This window comes from Ascaphus truei, assembly GCF_040206685.1.
Source record: "Ascaphus truei isolate aAscTru1 chromosome 3 unlocalized genomic scaffold, aAscTru1.hap1 SUPER_3_unloc_12, whole genome shotgun sequence".
NCBI lineage: Eukaryota > Metazoa > Chordata > Amphibia > Anura > Ascaphidae > Ascaphus > Ascaphus truei.
In genome coordinates this window covers 346,800-363,881 of record NW_027453824.1, presented here as the reverse complement: position 1 = coordinate 363,881, position 17,082 = coordinate 346,800, and the positions used below count along the sequence as shown (strand labels likewise).

At 73.9% G+C, this 17,082-nt stretch overlaps 1 protein-coding gene across 11 annotated transcripts in view; it reads left to right on the top strand.

Moving 5' to 3' along the window:
* The window catches only part of CBS (cystathionine beta-synthase), a 130,134-nt gene that overhangs the window by 28,284 nt on the left and 84,768 nt on the right, over positions 1–17,082 (top strand). For all 11 annotated transcript variants that reach the window (XM_075580550.1, XM_075580551.1, XM_075580558.1 and 8 more), the window contains 2 exons: positions 13,712–13,905; positions 16,194–16,300. In XM_075580550.1, coding sequence (XP_075436665.1) covers positions 13,712–13,905; positions 16,194–16,300 — 301 coding nt within the window. The remainder of the gene's footprint in view (positions 1–13,711; positions 13,906–16,193; positions 16,301–17,082) is intronic.

Below are 17,082 nucleotides of genomic sequence, written 5' to 3'. Positions count from 1 at the left end.
GTGTGCCGGGCCGCAGCGAGGCGTGCCGACAGGCGACTGTGTGCCGGGCCGCAGCGAGGCGTGCCGACAGGCGGCTGTGTGCCGGGCCGCAGCGAGGCGTGCCGACAGGCGGCTGTGTGCCGGGTCGCAGCGAGGCGTGCCGACAGGCGGCTGTGTGCCGGGCCGCAGCGAGGCGTGCCGACAGGCGGCTGTGTGCTGGGCCGCAGCGAGGCGTGCCGACAGGCGGCTGTGTGCCGGGCCGCAGCGAGGCGTGCCGACACGGGGCTGTGTGCCGGGCCGCAGCGAGGCGTGCCGACAGGCGGCTGTGTGCCGGGCCGCAGCGAGGCGTGCCGACAGGGGGCTGTGTGCCGGGCCGCAGCGAGGCGTGCCGACAGGCAGCGGTGTGCCGGGCCGCAGCGAGGCGTGCCGACAGGGGGTGGTGTGCTGGGCCGCAGCGAGGCGTGCCGACAGGCGGCTGTGTGCCGGGCCGCAGCGAGGCGTGCCGACAGGCGGCTGTGTGCCGGCCCGCAGCGAGGCGTACCGATAGGCGGCTGTGCGCTGTGTGCCGGGCCGCAGCGATGCGTTCCGACAGGCGGCTGTGTGCCGGGCCGCAGCGAGGCGTGCCGACAGGCGGCTGTGTGCCGGGCCGCAGCGAGGCGTGCCGACAGGCGGCTGTGTGCCGGGCCGCAGCGAGGCGTGCCGACAGGCGGCTGTGTGCCGGGCCGCAGCGAGGCGTGCCGACAGGGGGCCGTGTGCCGGGCCGCAGCGAGGCGTGCCGACAGGCGGCTGTGTGCCGGGCCGCAGCGAGGCGTGCCGACAGGGGGCTGTGTGCCGGGCCGCAGCGAGGCGTGCCGACAGGCGGCTGTGTGCCGGGCCGCAGCGAGGCGTGCCGACACGGGGCTGTGTGCCGGGCCGCAGCGAGGCGTGCCGACAGGCGGCTGTGTGCCGGGCCGCAGCGAGGCGTGCCGACAGGCGGCTGTGTGCCGGGCCGCAGCGAGGCGTGCCGACAGGCGGCTGTGCGCTGTGTGCCGGGCCGCAGCGAGGCATGCCGACAGGCGGCTGTGTGCCGGGTCGCAGCGAGGCGTGCCGACAGGCGGCTGTGTGCCGGGCCGCAGCGAGGCGTGCTGACACGGGGCTGTGTGCCGGGTCGCAGCGAGGCGTGCCGACAGGCGGCTGTGTGCCGGGCCGCAGCGAGGCGTGCCGACAGGCGGCTGTGTGCCGGGCCGCAGCGAGGCGTGCCGACAGGCGGCTGTGTGCCGGCCCGCAGCGAGGCGTACCGATAGGCGGCTGTGCGCTGTGTGCCGGGCCGCAGCGAGGCGTGCCGACAGGCGGCTGTGTGCCGGGCCGCAGCGAGGCGTGCCGACAGGCGGCTGTGTGCCGGGCCGCAGCGAGGCGTGCCGACAGGGGGCTGTGTGCCGGGCCGCAGCGAGGCGTGCCGACAGGCGGCTGTGTGCCGGGCCGCAGCGAGGCGTGCCGACAGGGGGCTGTGTGCCGGGCCGCAGCGAGGCGTGCCGACAGGCGGCTGTGTGCCGGGCCGCAGCGAGGCGTGCCGACAGGGGGCTGTGTGCCGGGTCGCAGCGAGGCGTGCCGACAGGCGGCTGTGTGCCGGGCTGCAGCGAGGCGTGCTGACAGGCGGCTGTGTGAAGGGCCGCAGCGAGGCGTGCCGACAGGCGGCTGTGTGCCGGGCTGCAGCGAGACGTGCCGACAGGCGGCTGTGTGCCGGGCTGCAGCGAGGCGTGCCGACAGGCGGCTGTGTGCCGGTTTGCAGCGAGGCGTGCTGACAGGCGGCGGTGTGCCGGGCCGCAGCGAGGCGTGCCGACAGGCGGCTGTGTGCCGGGCTGCAGCGAGGCGTGCCGACAGGCGGCTGTGTGCCGGGCTGCAGCGAGGCGTGCCTACAGGCGGCTGTGTGCCGGGCTGCAGCGAGGCGTGCCGACAGGCGGCTGTGTGCCGGGCCGCAGCGAGGCGTGCCGACAGGCGGCTGTGTGCCGGGCCGCAGCGAGGCGTGCCGACAGGCGGCTGTGTGCCGGGCCGCAGCGAGGCGTGCCGACAGGCGGCTGTGTGCTGGGCCGCAGCGAGGCGTGCCGACAGGCGGCTGTGCGCTGTGTGCCGGGCCGCAGCGAGGCGTGCCGACAGGCGGCGGTGTGCCGGGCCGCAGCGAGGCGTGCCGACAGGCGGCTGTGTGCCGGGCCGCAGCGAGGCGTGCCGACAAGGGGCTGTGTGCCGGGCCGCAGCGAGGCGTGCCGACAGGCGGCTGTGTGCCGGGCCGCAGCGAGGCGTGCCGACAGGCGGCTGTGTGCCGGGCCGCAGCGAGGCGTGCCGACAGGCAGCGGTGTGCCGGGCCGCAGCGAGGCGTGCCGACAGGGGGTGGTGTGCTGGGCCGCAGCGAGGCGTGCCGACAGGCGGCTGTGTGCCGGGCCGCAGCGAGGCGTGCCGACAGGCGGCGGTGTGCTGGGCCGCAGCGAGGCGTGCCGACAGGGGGCTGTGTGCCGGGCCGCAGCGAGGCGTGCCGACAGGGGGCTGTGTGCCGGGCCGCAGCGAGGCGTGCCGACAGGCGGCTGTGTGCCGGGCCGCAGCGAGGCGAGCCGACAGGCGGCTGTGTGCCCGGCCGCAGCGAGGCGTGCCGACAGGCGGCTGTGTGCCGGCCCGCAGCGAGGCGTACCGATAGGCGGCTGTGCGCTGTGTGCCGGGCCGCAGCGATGCGTTCCGACAGGCGGCTGTGTGCCGGGCCGCAGCGAGGCGTGCCGACAGGCGGCTGTGTGCCGGGCCGCAGCGAGGCGTGCCGACAGGCGGCTGTGTGCCGGGCCGCAGCGAGGCGTGCCGACACGGGGCTGTGTGCCGGGCCGCAGCGAGGCGTGCCGACAGGCGGCTGTGTGCCGGGCCGCAGCGAGGCGTGCCGACAGGCGGCTGTGTGCCGGGCCGCAGTGAGGCGTGCCGACAGGCGGCTGTGCGCTGTGTGCCGGGCCGCAGCGAGGCATGCCGACAGGCGGCTGTGTGCCGGGTCGCAGCGAGGCGTGCCGACAGGCGGCTGTGTGCCGGGCCGCAGCGAGGCGTGCTGACACGGGGCTGTGTGCCGGGTCGCAGCGAGGCGTGCCGACAGGCGGCTGTGTGCCGGGCCGCAGCGAGGCGTGCTGACACGGGGCTGTGTGCCGGGTCGCAGCGAGGCGTGCCGACAGGCGGCTGTGTGCCGGGCCGCAGCGAGGCGTGCCGACAGGCGGCTGTGTGCCGGGCCGCAGCGAGGCGTGCCGACAGGCGGCTGTGTGCCGGCCCGCAGCGAGGCGTACCGATAGGCGGCTGTGCGCTGTGTGCCGGGCCGCAGCGAGGCGTGCCGACAGGCGGCTGTGTGCCGGGCCGCAGCGAGGCGTGCCGACAGGCGGCTGTGTGCCGGGCCGCAGCGAGGCGTGCCGACAGGCGGCTGTGTGCCGGGTCGCAGCGAGGCGTGCCGACAGGCGGCTGTGTGCCGGGCCGCAGCGAGGCGTGCCGACAGGCGGCTGTGTGCCGGGTCGCAGCGAGGCGTGCCGACAGGCGGCTGTGTGCCGGGCCGCAGCGAGGCGTGCCGACAGGCGGCTGTGTGCTGGGCCGCAGCGAGGCGTGCCGACATGCGGCTGTGTGCCGGGCCGCAGCGAGGCGTGCCGACACGGGGCTGTGTGCCGGGCCGCAGCGAGGCGTGCCGACAGGCGGCTGTGTGCCGGGCCGCAGCGAGGCGTGCCGACAGGCGGCTGTGTGCCGGGCCGCAGCGAGGCGTGCCGACAGGCGGCTGTGTGCTGGGCCGCAGCGAGGCGTGCCGACAGGCGGCTGTGTGCCGGGCCGCAGCGAGGCGTGCCGACAAGCGGCTGTGTGCTGGGCCGCAGCAAGGCGTGCCGACAGGCGGCTGTGCGCTGTGTGCCGGGCTGCAGCGAGGCGTGCCGACAGGCGGCTGTGTGCCGGGCCGCAGCGAGGCGTGCCGACAGGCGGCTGTGTGCCGGGCCGCAGCGAGGCGTGCCGACAGGCGGCTGTGTGCCGGGCCGCAGCGGGGCGTGCCGACAGGCGGCTGTGTGCCGGGCCGCAGCGAGGCGTGCCGGCAGGCGGCTGTGTGCCGGGCCGCAGCGAGGCGTGCCGACAGGGGGATGTGTGCCGGGCCGCAGCGAGGCGTGCCGACAGGCGGCTGTGTGCCGGGCTGCAGCGAGGCGTGCCGACAGGCGGCTGTGTGCCGGGCCGCAGCGAGGCGTGCCGACAGGCGGCTGTGTGCTGGGTCGCAGCGAGGCGTGCCGACAGGCGGCTGTGTGCCGGGCCGCAGCGAGGCGTGCCGACAGGCGGCTGTGTGCTGGGCCGCAGCGAGGCGTGCCGCCAGGGGGCGGTGTGCCGGGCCGCAGCGAGGCGTGCCGACAGGCGGCTGTGTGCTGGGCCGCAGCGAGGCGTGCCGACAGGGGGCGGTGTGCCGGGCCGCAGCGAGGCGTGCCGACAGGGGGATGTGGGCCGGGCCGCAGCGAGGCGTGCCGACAGGCGGCTGTGTGCCGGGCCGCAGCGAGGCGTGCCGACAGGCGGCTGTGTGCCGGGCCGCAGCGAGGCGTGCCGACAGGCGGCTGTGTGCTGGGTCGCAGCGAGGCGTGCCGACAGGCGGCTGTGTGCCGGGCCGCAGCGAGGCGTGCCGACAGGCGGCTGTGTGCTGGGTCGCAGCGAGGCGTGCCGACAGGCGGCTGTGTGCCGGGCCGCAGCGAGGCGTGCCGACACGGGGCTGTGTGCCGGGCCGCAGCGAGGCGTGCCGACAGGCGGCTGTGTGCCGGGCCGCAGCGAGGCGTGCCGACAGGCGGCTGTGTGCCGGGCCGCAGCGAGGCGTGCCGACAGGCGGCTGTGCGCTGTGTGCCGGGCCGCAGCGAGGCATGCCGACAGGCGGCTGTGTGCCGGGTCGCAGCGAGGCGTGCCGACAGGCGGCTGTGTGCCGGGCCGCAGCGAGGCGTGCTGACACGGGGCTGTGTGCCGGGTCGCAGCGAGGCGTGCCGACAGGCGGCTGTGTGCCGGGCCGCAGCGAGGCGTGCCGACAGGCGGCTGTGTGCCGGGCCGCAGCGAGGCGTGCCGACAGGCGGCTGTGTGCCGGCCCGCAGCGAGGCGTACCGATAGGCGGCTGTGCGCTGTGTGCCGGGCCGCAGCGATGCGTTCCGACAGGCGGCTGTGTGCCGGGCCGCAGCGAGGCGTGCCGACAGGCGGCTGTGTGCCGGCCCGCAGCGAGGCGTGCCGACAGGCGGCTGTGTGCCGGGCCGCAGCGAGGCGTGCCGACAGGCGGCTGTGTGCCGGGCCGCAGCGAGGCGTGCCGACAGGGGGCTGTGTGCCGGGCCGCAGCGAGGCGTGCCGACAGGCGGCTGTGTGCCGGGCCGCAGCGAGGCGTGCCGACAGGGGGCTGTGTGCCGGGCCGCAGCGAGGCGTGCCGACAGGCGGCTGTGTGCCGGGCCGCAGCGAGGCGTGCCGACAGGGGGCTGTGTGCCGGGTCGCAGCGAGGCGTGCCGACAGGCGGCTGTGTGCCGGGCTGCAGCGAGGCGTGCTGACAGGCGGCTGTGTGAAGGGCCGCAGCGAGGCGTGCCGACAGGCGGCTGTGTGCCGGGCTGCAGCGAGACGTGCCGACAGGCGGCTGTGTGCCGGGCTGCAGCGAGGCGTGCCGACAGGCGGCTGTGTGCCGGTTTGCAGCGAGGCGTGCTGACAGGCGGCGGTGTGCCGGGCCGCAGCGAGGCGTGCCGACAGGCGGCTGTGTGCCGGGCTGCAGCGAGGCGTGCCGACAGGCGGCTGTGTGCCGGGCTGCAGCGAGGCGTGCCTACAGGCGGCTGTGTGCCGGGCTGCAGCGAGGCGTGCCGACAGGCGGCTGTGTGCCGGGCCGCAGCGAGGCGTGCCGACAGGCGGCTGTGTGCCGGGCCGCAGCGAGGCGTGCCGACAGGCGGCTGTGTGCCGGGCCGCAGCGAGGCGTGCCGACAGGCGGCTGTGTGCTGGGCCGCAGCGAGGCGTGCCGACAGGCGGCTGTGCGCTGTGTGCCGGGCCGCAGCGAGGCGTGCCGACAGGCGGCGGTGTGCCGGGCCGCAGCGAGGCGTGCCGACAGGCGGCTGTGTGCCGGGCCGCAGCGAGGCGTGCCGACAGGGGGCTGTGTGCCGGGCCGCAGCGAGGCGTGCCGACAGGCGGCTGTGTGCCGGGCCGCAGCGAGGCGTGCCGACAGGCGGCTGTGTGCCGGGCCGCAGCGAGGCGTGCCGACAGGCGGCTGTGTGCTGGGCCGCAGCGAGGCGTGCCGACAGGCGGCTGTGCGCTGTGTGCCGGGCCGCAGCGAGGCGTGCCGACAGGCGGCGGTGTGCCGGGCCGCAGCGAGGCGTGCCGACAGGCGGCTGTGTGCCGGGCCGCAGCGAGGCGTGTCGACAGGGGGCTGTGTGCCGGGCCGCAGCGAGGCGTGCCGACAGGCGGCTGTGTGCCGGGCCGCAGCGAGGCGTGCCGACAGGCGGCTGTGTGCCGGGCCGCAGCGAGGCGTGCCGCCAGGCAGCGGTGTGCCGGGCCGCAGCGAGGCGTGCCGACAGGCGGCTGTGTGCCGGGCTGCAGCGAGGCGTGCCGACAGGCGGCTGTGTGCCGGGCTGCAGCGAGGCGTGCCTACAGGCGGCTGTGTGCCGGGCTGCAGCGAGGCGTGCCGACAGGCGGCTGTGTGCCGGGCCGCAGCGAGGCGTGCCGACAGGCGGCTGTGTGCCGGGCCGCAGCGAGGCGTGCCGACAGGCGGCTGTGTGCCGGGCCGCAGCGAGGCGTGCCGACAGGCGGCTGTGTGCTGGGCCGCAGCGAGGCGTGCCGACAGGCGGCTGTGCGCTGTGTGCCGGGCCGCAGCGAGGCGTGCCGACAGGCGGCGGTGTGCCGGGCCGCAGCGAGGCGTGCCGACAGGCGGCTGTGTGCCGGGCCGCAGCGAGGCGTGCCGACAGGGGGCTGTGTGCCGGGCCGCAGCGAGGCGTGCCGACAGGCGGCTGTGTGCCGGGCCGCAGCGAGGCGTGCCGACAGGCGGCTGTGTGCCGGGCCGCAGCGAGGCGTGCCGACAGGCGGCTGTGTGCTGGGCCGCAGCGAGGCGTGCCGACAGGCGGCTGTGCGCTGTGTGCCGGGCCGCAGCGAGGCGTGCCGACAGGCGGCGGTGTGCCGGGCCGCAGCGAGGCGTGCCGACAGGCGGCTGTGTGCCGGGCCGCAGCGAGGCGTGCCGACAGGGGGCTGTGTGCCGGGCCGCAGCGAGGCGTGCCGACAGGCGGCTGTGTGCCGGGCCGCAGCGAGGCGTGCCGACAGGCGGCTGTGTGCCGGGCCGCAGCGAGGCGTGCCGCCAGGCAGCGGTGTGCCGGGCCGCAGCGAGGCGTGCCGACAGGGGGTGGTGTGCTGGGCCGCAGCGAGGCGTGCCGACAGGCGGCTGTGTGCCGGGCCGCAGCGAGGCGTGCCGACAGGCGGCGGTGTGCTGGGCCGCAGCGAGGCGTGCCGACAGGGGGCTGTGTGCCGGGCCGCAGCGAGGCGTGCCGACAGGGGGCTGTGTGCCGGGCCGCAGCGAGGCGTGCCGACAGGGGGCTGTGTGCCGGGCCGCAGTGAGGCGTGCTGACAGGCGGCTGTGTGCCGGGCCGCAGCGAGGCGTGCCGACAGGCGGCTGTGTGCCGGGCCGCAGCGAGGCGTGCCGACAGGCGGCTGTGTGCCGGCCCGCAGCGAGGCGTACCGATAGGCGGCTGTGCGCTGTGTGCCGGGCCGCAGCGATGCGTTCCGACAGGCGGCTGTGTGCCGGGCCGCAGCGAGGCGTGCCGACAGGCGGCTGTGTGCCGGGCCGCAGCGAGGCGTGCCGACAGGCGACTGTGTGCCGGGCCGCAGCGAGGCGTGCCGACAGGCGGCTGTGTGCCGGGCCGCAGCGAGGCGTGCCGACAGGGGGCTGTGTGCCGGGCCGCAGCGAGGCGTGCCGACAGGCGGCTGTGTGCCGGGCCGCAGCGAGGCGTGCCGACAGGGGGCTGTGTGCCGGGCCGCAGCGAGGCGTGCCGACAGGCGGCTGTGTGCCGGGCCGCAGCGAGGCGTGCCGACAGGGGGCTGTGTGCCGGGTCGCAGCGAGGCGTGCCGACAGGCGGCTGTGTGCCGGGCTGCAGCGAGACGTGCCGACAGGCGGCTGTGTGCCGGGCTGCAGCGAGGCGTGCCGACAGGCGGCTGTGTGCCGGTTTGCAGCGAGGCGTGCTGACAGGCGGCGGTGTGCCGGGCCGCAGCGAGGCGTGCCGACAGGCGGCTGTGTGCCGGGCTGCAGCGAGGCGTGCCGACAGGCGGCTGTGTGCCGGGCTGCAGCGAGGCGTGCCTACAGGCGGCTGTGTGCCGGGCCGCAGCGAGGCGTGCCGACAGGCGGCTGTGTGCCGGGCCGCAGCGAGGCGTGCCGACAGGCGGCTGTGTGCCGGGCCGCAGCGAGGCGTGCCGACAGGCGGCTGTTTGCCGGGCCGCAGCGAGGCGTGCCGACAGGCGGCTGTGTGCTGGGCCGCAGCGAGGCGTGCCGACAGGCGGCTGTGCGCTGTGTGCCGGGCCGCAGCGAGGCGTGCCGACAGGCGGCGGTGTGCCGGGCCGCAGCGAGGCGTGGCGACAGGCGGCTGTGTGCCGTGCCGCAGCGAGGCGTGCCGACAGGGGGCTGTGTGCCGGGCCGCAGCGAGGCGTGCCGACAGGCGGCTGTGTGCCGGGCCGCAGCGAGGCGTGCCGACAGGCGGCTGTGTGCCGGGCCGCAGCGAGGCGTGCCGACAGGCAGCGGTGTGCCGGGCCGCAGCGAGGCGTGCCGACAGGGGGTGGTGTGCTGGGCCGCAGCGAGGCGTGCCGACAGGCGGCTGTGTGCCGGGCCGCAGCGAGGCGTGCCGACAGGCGGCGGTGTGCCGGGCCGCAGCGAGGCGTGCCGACGGGGCTGTGTGCCGGGCCGCAGCGAGGCGTGCCGACAGGGGTCTGTGTGCCGGGCCGCAGCGAGGCGTGCCGACAGGCGGCTGTGTGCCGGGCCGCAGCGAGGCGTGCCGACAGGCGGCGGTGTGCCGGGCCGCAGCGAGGCGTGCCGACAGGCGGCTGTGTGCCGGGTCGCAGCGAGGTGTGCCGACAGGCGGCTGTGTGCCGGGCCGCAGCGAGGCGTGCCGACAGGCGGCTGTGTGCCGGGCCGCAGCGAGGCGTGCCGACAGGGGGCTGTGTGCCGGGCCGCAGCGAGGCGTGCCGACAGGTGGCTGTGTGCCGGGCCGCAGCGAGGCGTGCCGACAGGCGGCTGTGTGCCGGGCCGCAGCGAGGCGTGCCGACAGGCGGCTGTGTGCCGGGCCGCAGCGAGGCGTGCCGACAGGGGGCTGTGTGCCGGGCCGCAGCGAGGCGTACCGACAGGCGGCTGTGTGCCGGGCTGCAGCGAGGCGTGCCGACAGGCGGCTGTGTGCCGGGTCGCAGCGAGGCGTGCCGACAGGCGGCTGTGTGCCGGGCTGCAGCGAGGCGTGCCTACAGGCGGCTGTGTGCCGGGCTGCAGCGAGGCGTGCCGACAGGGGGATGTGTGCAGGGTCGCAGCGAGGCGTGCCGACAGACGGCTGTGTGCCGAGCCGCAGCGAGGCGTGCCGACAGGCGGCTGTGTGCCGGGCCGCAGCGAGGCGTGCCGACAGGCGGCTGTGTGCCGGGTCGCAGCGAGGCGTGCCGGCAGGCGGCTGTGTGCCGGGCAGCAGCGAGGCGTGCCGACAGGCGACTGTGTGCCGGGCCGCAGCGAGGCGTGTCGACAGGCGGCTGTGTGCTGGGCCGCAGCGAGGCGTGCCGACAGGCGGCTGTGTGCCTGGCCGCAGCGAGGCGTGCCGACAGGCGGCTGTGTGCCGGGCCGCAGCGAGGCGTGCCGACAGGCGGCTGTGTGCCGGGTCGTAGCGAGGCGTGCTGACAGGCGGCTGTGTGCCGGGCCGCAGCGAGGCGTGCCGACAGGCGGCTGTGTGCCGGGCCGCAGCGAGGCGTGCCGACAGGCGGCTGTGTGCCGGGCCGCAGCGAGGTGTGCCGACAGGCGGCTGTGTGCCGGGTCGCAGCGAGGCGTGCCGATAGGCGGCTGTGTGCTGGGTCGCAGCGAGGCGTGCCGACAGGCGGCGGTGTGCCGGGCCGCAGCGAGGCGTGCCGACAGGGGGCTGTGTGCCGGGCCGCAGCGAGGCGTGCCGACAGGGGGCTGTGTGCCGGGCCGCAGCGAGGCGTGCCGACAGGCGGCTGTGTGCCGGGCCGCAGCGATGCGTTCCGACAGGCGGCGGTGTGCCGGGCCGCAGCGAGGCGTGCCGACAGGCGGCTGTGTGCCGGGCCGCAGCGAGGCGTGCCGACAGGCGACTGTGTGCCGGGCCGCAGCGAGGCGTGCCGACAGGCGGCTGTGTGCCGGGCCGCAGCGAGGCGTGCCGACAGGGGGCTGTGTGCCGGGCCGCAGCGAGGCGTGCCGACAGGGGGCTGTGTGCCGGGCCGCAGCGAGGCGTGCCGACAGGCGGCTGTGTGCCGGGCCGCAGCGAGGCGTGCCGACAGGGGGCTGTGTGCCGGGCCGCAGCGAGGCGTGCCGACAGGCGGCTGTGTGCCGGGCTGCAGCGAGGCGTGCCGACAGGCGGCTGTGTGCCGGGCCGCAGCGAGGCGTGCCGACAGGCGGCTGTGTGCCGGGCTGCAGCGAGGCGTGCCTACAGGCGGCTGTGTGCCGGGCCGCAGCGAGGCGTGCCGACAGGGGGATGTGTGCCGGGTCGCAGCGAGGCGTGCCGACAGGCGGCTGTGTGCCGAGCCGCAGCGAGGCGTGCCGACAGGCGGCTGTGTGCCGGGCCGCAGCGAGGCGTGCCGACAGGCGGCTGTGTGCCGGGTCGCAGCGAGGCGTGCCGGCAGGCGGCTGTGTGCCGGGCAGCAGCGAGGCGTGCCGACAGGCGACTGTGTGCCGGGCCGCAGCGAGGCGTGTCGACAGGCGGCTGTGTGCTGGGCCGCAGTGAGGCGTGCCGACAGGCGGCTGTGTGCCGGGCCGCAGCGAGGCGTGCCGACAGGCGGCTGTGTGCCGGGCCGCAGCGAGGCGTGCCGACAGGCGGCTGTGTGCCGGGTCGTAGCGAGGCGTGCCGACAGGCGGCTGTGTGCCGGGCCGCAGCGAGGCGTGCCGACAGGCGGCTGTGTGCCGGGCCGCAGCGAGGCGTGCCGACAGGCGGCTGTGTGCCGGGCCGCAGCGAGGTGTGCCGACAGGCGGCTGTGTGCCGGGTCGCAGCGAGGCGTGCCGATAGGCGGCTGTGTGCTGGGTCGCAGCGAGGCGTGCCGACAGGCGGCGGTGTGCCGGGCCGCAGCGAGGCGTGCCGACAGGGGGCTGTGTGCCGGGCCGCAGCGAGGCGTGCCGACAGGGGGCTGTGTGCCGGGCCGCAGCGAGGCGTGCCGACAGGCGGCTGTGTGCCGGGCCGCAGCGAGGCGTGCCGACAGGCGGCTGTGTGCCGGGCCGCAGCGAGGCGTGCCGACAGGGGGCTGTGTGCCGGGCCGCAGCGAGGCGTGCCGACAGGGGGCTGTGTGCCGGGCCGCAGCGAGGCGTGCCGACAGGCGGCTGTGTGCCGGGCCGCAGCGAGGCGTGCCGACAGGCGGCTGTGTGCCGGGCCGCAGCGAGGCGTGCCGACAGGGGGCTGTGTGCCGGGCCGCAGCGAGGCGTGCCGACAGGCGGCTGTGTGCCGGGCCGCAGCGAGGCGTGCCGACAGGCGGCTGTGTGCCGGGTCGCAGCGAGGCGTGCCGACAGGCGGCTGTGTGCCGGGCTGCAGCGAGGCGTGCCTACAGGCGGCTGTGTGCCGGGCTGCAGCGAGGCGTGCCGACAGGGGGATGTGTGCCGGGTCGCAGCGAGGCGTGCCGACAGGCGGCTGTGTGCCGAGCCGCAGCGAGGCGTGCCGACAGGCGGCTGTGTGCCGGGCCGCAGCGAGGCGTGCCGACAGGCGGCTGTGTGCCGGGTCGCAGCGAGGCGTGCCGACAGGCGGCTGTGTGCCGGGCCGCAGCGAGGTGTGCCGACAGGCGGCTGTGTGCCGGGTCGCAGCGAGGCGTGCCGATAGGCGGCTGTGTGCTGGGTCGCAGCGAGGCGTGCCGACAGGCGGCGGTGTGCCGGGCCGCAGCGAGGCGTGCCGACAGGGGGCTGTGTGCCGGGCCGCAGCGAGGCGTGCCGACAGGGGGCTGTGTGCCGGGCCGCAGCGAGGCGTGCCGACAGGCGGCTGTGTGCCGGGCCGCAGCGAGGCGTGCCGACAGGCGGCTGTGTGCCGGGCCGCAGCGAGGCGTGCCGACAGGGGGCTGTGTGCCGGGCCGCAGCGAGGCGTGCCGACAGGGGGCTGTGTGCCGGGCCGCAGCGAGGCGTGCCGACAGGCGGCTGTGTGCCGGGCCGCAGCGAGGCGTGCCGACAGGCGGCTGTGTGCCGGGCCGCAGCGAGGCGTGCCGACAGGGGGCTGTGTGCCGGGCCGCAGCGAGGCGTGCCGACAGGCGGCTGTGTGCCGGGCCGCAGCGAGGCGTGCCGACAGGCGGCTGTGTGCCGGGTCGCAGCGAGGCGTGCCGACAGGCGGCTGTGTGCCGGGCTGCAGCGAGGCGTGCCTACAGGCGGCTGTGTGCCGGGCTGCAGCGAGGCGTGCCGACAGGGGGATGTGTGCCGGGTCGCAGCGAGGCGTGCCGACAGGCGGCTGTGTGCCGAGCCGCAGCGAGGCGTGCCGACAGGCGGCTGTGTGCCGGGCCGCAGCGAGGCGTGCCGACAGGCGGCTGTGTGCCGGGTCGCAGCGAGGCGTGCCGGCAGGCGGCTGTGTGCCGGGCAGCAGCGAGGCGTGCCGACAGGCGACTGTGTGCCGGGCCGCAGCGAGGCGTGCCGACAGGCGGCTGTGTGCCGGGCCGCAGCGAGGCGTGCCGGGCCGCAGCGAGGCGTGCCGACAGGCGGCTGTGTGCCGGGTCGTAGCGAGGCGTGCTGACAGGCGGCTGTGTGCCGGGCCGCAGCGAGGCGTGCCGACAGGCGGCTGTGTGCCGGGTCGCAGCGAGGCGTGCTGACAGGCGGCTGTGTGCCGGGCCGCAGCGAGGCGTGCCGACAGGCGGCTGTGTGCCGGGTCGCAGCGAGGCATGCCGACAGGCGGCTGTGTGCCGGGCTGCAGCGAGGCGTGCCGACACGAGGCTGTGTGCCGGGCCGCAGCGAGGTGTGCCGACAGGCGGCTGTGTGCCGGGTCGCAGCGAGGCGTGCCGATAGGCGGCTGTGTGCTGGGTCGCAGCGAGGCGTGCCGACAGGCGGCTGTGTGCCGGGCCGCAGCGAGGCGTGCCGACAGGCGGCTGTGTGCCGGGTCGCAGCGAGGCGTGCTGACAGGCGGCTGTGTGCCGGGCCGCAGCGAGGCGTGCCGACAGGCGGCTGTGTGCCGGGTCGCAGCGAGGCATGCCGACAGGCGGCTGTGTGCCGGGCTGCAGCGAGGCGTGCCGACACGAGGCTGTGTGCCGGGACGCAGCGAGGCGTGCCGACAGGCGGCTGTGTGCCGGGCCGCAGCGAGGCGTGCCGACACGAGGCTGTGTGCCGGGTCGCAGCGAGGCGTGCCGACAGGCGGCTGTGTGCCAGGCCGCAGCGAGGCGTGCCGACACGAGGCTGTGTGCCGGGACGCAGCGAGGCGTGCCGACAGGCGGCTGTGTGCCGGGCCGCAGCGAGGCGTGCCGACACGAGGCTGTGTGCCGGGTCGCAGAGAGGCGTGCCGACAGGCGGCTGTGTGCCAGGCCGCAGCGAGGCGTGCCGACACGAGGCTGTGTGCCGGGTCGCAGCGAGGCGTGCCTCTCTCTGATTCTGTTTCTCTCACAGGTCACCATGCCGTCCGTCCCCCCCAGCTCTGATGCCGCCTCCTGCCCCCACCTGGCTGGGAATCATGTGACCGATGGTGGTGTGGAGGCGGAGCTTGGTGCGGACAGGAAGTGGGTGCGTCCGGACCTTCCCAGCAAGTGCACGTGGGAGATAGGGAAACCACAGGCGGAGTCACCACATCACCATGTTACACTGTGAGTGTGCGACACACCCCTTCCTGACCATGTTGCACTGTGAGTGTGCGACACACCCCTCCTGACCATGTTACACTGAGTGTGCGACACACCCCTCCTGACCATGTTACACTGTGAGTGTGCGACACACCCCTCCTGACCATGTTGCACTGTGAGTGTGCGACACACCCCTCCTGACCATGTTACACTGTGAGTGTGCGACACACCCCTTCCTGACCATGTTACACTGTGAGTGTGCGACACACCCCTTCCTGACCATGTTACACTGTGAGTGTGCGACACACCCCTCCTGACCATGTTACACTGTGAGTGTGCGACACACCCCTCCTGACCATGTTACACTGTGAGTGTGCGACACACCCCTCCTGACCATGTTACACTGTGAGTGTGTGACACACCCCTCCTGACCATGTTGCACTGTGAGTGTGCGACACACCCCTCCTGACCATGTTGCACTGTGAGTGTGCGACACACCCCTCCTGACCATGTTACACTGTGAGTGTGCGACACACCTCTCCTGACCATGTTACACTGTGAGTGTGCGACACACCCCTCCTGACCATGTTACACTGTGTGTGCGACACACCCCTCCTGACCATGTTACACTGTGAGTGTGCGACACACCCCTCCTGACCATGTTACACTGTGAGTGTGCGACACACCCCTCCTGACCATGTTACACTGTGAGTGTGCGACACACCCCTCCTGACCATGTTACACTGTGGGTGTGCGACACACCCCTCCTGACCATGTTACACTGTGAGTGTGCGACACTCCCCTCCTGACCATGTTACACTGTGAGTGTGCGACACTCGCCTCCTGACTATGTTACACTGTGAGTGTGCGACACACCCCTCCTGACCATGTTACACTGTGAGTGTGCGACACACCCCTCCTGACCATGTTGCACTGTGAGTGTGCGACACACCCCTCCTGACCATGTTGCACTGTGAGTGTGCGACACACCCCTCCTGACCATGTTGCACTGTGAGTGTGCGACACACCCCTCCTGACCATGTTACACTGTGAGTGTGCGACACACCCCTCCTGACCATGTTGCACTGTGAGGGTGCGACACACCCCTCCTGATCATGTTACACTGTGTGTGCGACACATCCCTTACTGACCATGTTACACTGTGTGTGCGACACACCCCTCCTGACCATGTTACACTGTGAGTGTGCGACACACCCCTCCTGACCATGTTACACTGTGAGTGTGCGACACACCCCTCCTGACCATGTTACACTGTGAGTGTGCGACACACCCCTTCCTGACCATGTTACACTGTGAGTGTGCGACACACCCCTTCCTGACCATGTTACACTGAGTGTGCGACACACCCCTCCTGACCATGTTACACTGTGAGTGTGCGACACACCCCTCCCTGACCATGTTACACTGTGAGTGTGCGACACACCCCTTCCTGACCATGTTACACTGTGTGTGCGACACACCCCTCCTGACCATGTTACACTGTGAGTGTGCGACACACCCCTCCTGACCATGTTACACTGTGAGTGTGCGACACACCCCTCCTGATCATGTTACACTGTGTGTGCGACACATCCCTTCCTGACCATGTTACACTGTGTGTGCGACACATCCCTTCCTGATCATGTTACACTGTGTGTGCGACACATCCCTTCCTCACCATGTTACACTGTGAGTGTGCTACACACCCCTCCTGACCATGTTACACTGTGAGTGTGCGACACACCCCTTCCTGACCATGTTACACTGTGGGGGTGCGACACACCCCTTCCTGACCATGTTACACTGTGAGGGTGCGACACACCCCTTCCTGACCATGGTACACTGTGTGTGCAACACACCCCTCCTGACCATGTTACACTGAGTGTGCGACACACCCCTCCTGACCGTATGACACACCCCTTCCTGACCATGTTACACTGAGTGTGGACACACCCGTTCCTGACCATGTTACACTGAGTGTGCGACACACCCCTTCCTGATCATGTTACACTGAGTGGGCGACACACCCCTTCCTGACCATGTTACACTGTGGGGGAGCGACACACCCCTCCTGACCATGTGACACTGTGGGGGTGCGACACCCCTTCCTGACCATGTTACACTGTGAGGGTGCGACACCCCCCCACCCCCCTCCTGACCACATGACATTATATCCGATAAACCTTCTTGACCATTTGACTGTGTGGAGCCAGTGTGCTGCTCCCAGCGTACGCCACACGTGCCCACCCCCCACCCCCCAGCAGACCCTGACCTCATCCCCCTCATCTGACCTCTCCTTCCCCCCCACCTAGTCCAGACCGGCCACGGATCCTGACCAGCATCCTACAGAAGATCGGAGACACGCCTCTCGTACAGATAAATCAGATCGGGAAGAAGCACGGACTCAAATGTGACCTGCGTGAGTCTCCCCCCCCCTCCCCCATCCCACGCCTGAGACGCCCCCCCTCCCCCATCCCACGCCTGAGAACCCTCCCTCCCCCATCTCACGCCTGAGAACCCTCCCTCCCCCATCTCACGCCTGAGACACCCTCCCTCCCCCATCCCACAACTGCCCTCCCCATCCCACGCTTGAGACACCCTCCCTCCCCATCCCACGCTTGAGACACCCTCCCTCCCCATCCCACGCCTGAGACGCCCGCCCTCCCTCCCCCATCCCACGCCTGACACCCTCCCTCCCCCATCCCACGCCTGACACCCTCCCTCCCCCATCCCACGCCTGAGACGCCCGCCCTCCCTCACCCATCCCACGCCTGAAACGCCCTCCCTCCCCCATCCCACGCCTGAGACGCCCTCCCTCCCCCATCCCACGCCTGAGACGCCCGCCCTCCCTCCCCCATCCCACGCCTGAGACGCCCGCCCTCCCCCATCCCACGCTTGAGACGCCCGCCCTCCCCCATCCCACGCCTGAGACGCCCGCCCTCCCCCATCCCACGCCTGAGACGCCCGCCCTCCCCCATCCCACGCCTGAGACGCCCGCCCTCCCTCCCCCATTCCACACCTGAGACGCCCTCCCTCCCCCATCCCACGCCTGAGACGCCCGACCTCCCTCCACCATCCCACGCCTGAGACGCCCGCCCTCCCCCATCCCACGCCTGAGACTCCCTCCCCCATCCCACGCCTGAGGCGCCCTCCCTTCCCCATCCCACGCCTGAGGCGCCCTCCCTCCCCCATTCCACGCCT